Source organism: Sinocyclocheilus grahami, unplaced genomic scaffold (assembly GCF_001515645.1).
Source record: "Sinocyclocheilus grahami isolate Dianchi unplaced genomic scaffold, SAMN03320097.WGS_v1.1 scaffold817.1, whole genome shotgun sequence".
In the NCBI taxonomy this organism is placed as follows: domain Eukaryota; kingdom Metazoa; phylum Chordata; class Actinopteri; order Cypriniformes; family Cyprinidae; genus Sinocyclocheilus; species Sinocyclocheilus grahami.
The window spans coordinates 757,076-761,299 of NW_015505996.1; the positions used below are offsets into that span (position 1 = coordinate 757,076).

General features: G+C 41.3%; 1 protein-coding gene across 1 annotated transcript in view; it reads right to left on the minus strand.

The window, feature by feature from the left end:
• Positions 1 to 1,060: 1,060 nt before the first annotated feature.
• Positions 1,061 to 4,224, minus strand: part of LOC107562301 (rho GTPase-activating protein 17-like) — a 16,886-nt gene continuing 13,722 nt past the window's right edge. Inside the window, exons 3-4 of the mRNA XM_016246932.1 lie at positions 1,216 to 1,320; positions 1,061 to 1,141 (exon numbers count right to left, since the gene is read on the minus strand). Of these exons, the coding sequence (XP_016102418.1) occupies positions 1,061 to 1,141; positions 1,216 to 1,320 (186 nt within the window). The remainder of the gene's footprint in view (positions 1,142 to 1,215; positions 1,321 to 4,224) is intronic.

Below are 4,224 nucleotides of genomic sequence, written 5' to 3' on the forward strand. Positions count from 1 at the left end.
GTTCGGGCCGGCTGATTCCCAGGTAACCCTGAGGCCCCGGCCCAAGGTTCCCAGGTAACCCTGATCACCGGCTCGGCTCCCCAGCGAAAACCTGAATATGCGCTGCACCTGCTGCCTACTTATACTCACGCTGTGATCAGCAGCAGCTGGATGCAATAATCGCATGCCAATGTGCATTGGCTCGTTTAGTTTACACTCGAAGTAGATTGGTCCCTCTAAGCGAGATCCCAATTTCGTCGGTCCTCCGACGTGACGTCTCCGTTCCCTCCTTCAGGGAACGAGGGTTACATACGTAACCGAGACGTTTTCCATGTTTGTTTGTTTTTTCTGGATTCTGTGTTTTCACAATGCAAAATATACTCTGTGTTTTCCATTTAAATTTCCCACATGCTGTGTTTATGATTTAATAATATTTCACAATGCAAAAATATAGTTCAAATAAATAAAATATTTTATAAACTATTTTGTGTGCAACTCAACTATTTTACTTTTTTAATGAATTCATAAGACTTTAAATCATTTGATCAGTCGTTTAAAATAAATTGACAACAAAACATTGCATTTTTATTTTTGGTCAAACAAGATGCTGTATAAATTAAAACATGGGTAATAAATATCTTGGTTGTATTATATTCCATAAAATAACATCAAACACAACTAGCATAATCCAAAAAACAATGTACTCTTGCTAATCATTCAACCAATTATCATCAAGCAGCATGAGGTCCCATTTTCCATCATGAACAATAATAATTTAATATGTTACATCACTCTATTATGAATTTCACTGGACTAATACATGTTGTTGGGTAACAATGATGCTTCCACTCTATATTTTCACAGGTCAGGTCTGTAAATACACTTACTGCCTGACATAACAGATGATTCAGATATGTTTGGTCACATGGCTAATGAGACCACAGAAATAGTTCCTGAAAGCACCTCTCTGTTTGACACAAAATTTCTCTCATAATGGGTATGAATCATAGGTCAGATGGACCAGATTATGGGATGGTTTTGGAGGATACATGTCTGTCAAAGAGTCAAAGAGTTCATAAACTCACCCGATGAAGGACTCGTCTCCGAGCTGACTTCCTCCATCCAGCATGGATTGTGAAAGGGCTGTGAGAGGAAGCTTTTTCTAAGAGGAAAAAAAACTATTCAGAAATGTGTACTACGGAGGGATTTGGAAATGTAAAAGCAGCTGTTACTTACATGTCTCTTCTCCGCATCTGAGCCCACGTTACCCTGCAGGCACATGACCATCCTCTTGTGCGCATTATGAGAGACCAGTCGCACATTTTCAAGGCGCCGCTCAATCTGTAATATAATGCACACATTTGATTCAAATTTAAAATTCACCAGGATTCCCAGTTCCATCATCAAAAGTTCCATTCAGCACACTAAGGATCATGGTTACATGCACACCTGTTCTGCATTTCCTGCAATGCTTAGTCACTTGAGTCTTTGCAAAGTATTGTATGTCCTGCACACTAACACCCTTTAGTTTCCCGTTCTTGTAAATGTGCCTCTTTATTGATTTCATCTGGACTGTGATTGTGGTATTAAAGGACCGTTTTGGGTCTGTTGGTTGTCTCACAAACTTCATGCAACTTTTAAAAAACCATCTTCATCATAACCCTGTTGAAAAGACCAGGTTAGACCGACACGAATTCATGATTCGAGCTGGTTTATACTGCCTGTGTGCCATTCAATAGCCTTGCTGTTGACCAGCAAAACTAGTGGAAGTATTCAACCAACACTGGTTTATAAAGGAAGTTTTGTGGGTTAAGCTGGTTAAAAAGCATGACAAGGACACCAGAACAAGTCACTTATGCTCACCAAAACAGTCATTTAATATCTTTTAAAATGTAATGTATTCCTGTGATATTAAAGCTGCATTTTTAGCATCATTACTCCAGTCTTCAGTGTCACATGATCCTTCAGAAATCGTTCTAATATGCTGATTTGCTGCTCAAGAAACACTGAACACTTTTATTATCAATGTTAAAAACCATTGCTCGATATGCTTATTCTTTTGTGGAAAAAAAGATGAATAGAAATTTCAAAGGAACAGCATTTATTAGAAACAGAAATTTTTTGTAACATTATAAACTGTTACTTTTGATCAATTTAACGCATCCTTGCTGAATTACTTTAAATATATATGTGTTATATATTATATATATATTATGTTATATATGTGTTATTACGAAAAATATGATGTTCTCTGGGAAAAGCAGGAAAACTGAGCTTTCTGGTTGTTTCTTCATTGAGATGGCCATCAGTTCTAGACTCATGACCTGCAGTCATAAACACAGATGCTGCAGAAGAGCCTGGATTGGAAAAGCTTTTAAAGTGAACAATATGGTTAAAGAATTAAAGCTACAGTGAGCGTGAGGAACCATCTGAGCAATGCTGCACCGTGGCTACATTTCTGCACTGCAAAATGTGGATGGCACAACTGCATATATATTTGCATGATCACTAAAATGCACTTTAGCACATACAAACGGCCTACATTTAGAGACCAGCTGGCTGTTCACCTACATCTTATAATGGATAAGAAACGTCTCGGTTACGTATGTAACCCTCGTTCCCTGAAGGAGGGAACGGAGACGTCACGTCGGAGGACCGACGAATTGGGATCTCGCTTAGCGGGACCCCAATTCGTCGGTCCTTCCACGTGACGTCGAGAGTGACCGACTGAAAGGGAACGTCTCGGTTACGTATGTAACCCTCTTTCCCTGAAGGAGGGAACGGAGATGTCCCGTCGCCACAGCTCCTGTACCACCGCTGAGCGGTCGGGTCACCGGCTCGGCTCCTCAGCGAAAACCTGAATATGCGCTGCATCTGCTGCCTACTTATACTCACGCTGTGATCAGCAGCAGCTGAATGCAATAATCGCATGCCAATGTGCATTGGCTCGTTTAGTTTACACTCGAAGTAGATTGGTCCCTCTAAGCGAGATCCCAATTCGTCGGTCCTCCGACGTGACGTCGACAGTGACCGACTGAAAGGGAACTCCGTCAAATGTATTTTCAGTTCACACCTCCCATCCTACCTGATCTGGTTCTTTTTTTCCCCCTCAAACCCCTGGCCTCTGTGTGTAGAAGAGATTTTGATGATTTTTTTCGACCAGAGTGAGAGCGAGATCGTGCCCATCAACGCGCTTCATTCGGCGGCAGCGCTGCACGCAACTTGCTCGGGAAGAATATCTCCAATCCAAAGAAGTGTGTTTTTGGTTGTAAGGGAAAGATAACTTTGTTCAGCTTCCTAAAGAACCCAGCGTTATGTAAACAGTGGATACAGTTTGTTTTTCCGGAGCAGCAACAGAGTTTCACAAGTGTGTTTGTTGACGAACGTTTTATAAACAAGGCCCAGTTCCATGCTGGATTTGCACATCGTTTGATACTGAAAGATGGAGCGGTCCCAGTGATAAAAGATCCCATGATTCAGAACTGCAGACGGTAAGTTTTGTTGGCATTCGGCACCCAAGTGCTCATCACTCTTTAGCTCCGCCCACAGCACGCCTCCAGGAGCCCGGCTTTTTTCCGGAGAGAATCGTAAAGCTGCATTTTTCTTTTATAAATATGATAAAACTAAAGACTTTTTGGAGATATGAAGGATGCAGTACTACTCTATAGGCACTCAAGACTAACATGAGATTGGGTGAATCTGTGTGTGTTATGCCCGCTTTAACTAAACCAGATCCAGAATGGAATCAAGGTTTGTTTTCGGTTTGTGCATAATCGACTTCAGCAGTAACGGCAGAACCGAGTCTGTCTTCTTACAGCTGGCACAGAAAGCTGCCAAACTGGCTGATTGTTCTCTAGCAGATTTCCTTCTTTCTCACATGTAGGCGACTCCTAAAAATGTGCCTGACAGTCCCTCAAATAGCTTCAGACAATCGCAGTGGAACTGAAACTCTCTCTGTGAGGTGACTGCTCCTTTCAGCATCTCAGAGTCATGATTTTGTCTGCAACTCAAACACATTTCAATAAAAGCTCACCACAAAGACGCAAGATTCAGGAATGCAACCAATATATGCAAACTACACTCTGTTTGTATGTGCACTGTTTATTTTGCACACACTATCTGTGTTGTTTCAGCACCTGATTCACTAAAGGAATCATGCCAATCAAATAATGCTGCAAACATGGGCACTGAATTAGAGCTGTCTGCAGCACTGCCAAAAATCGATATACCTGTGTATATACTGAA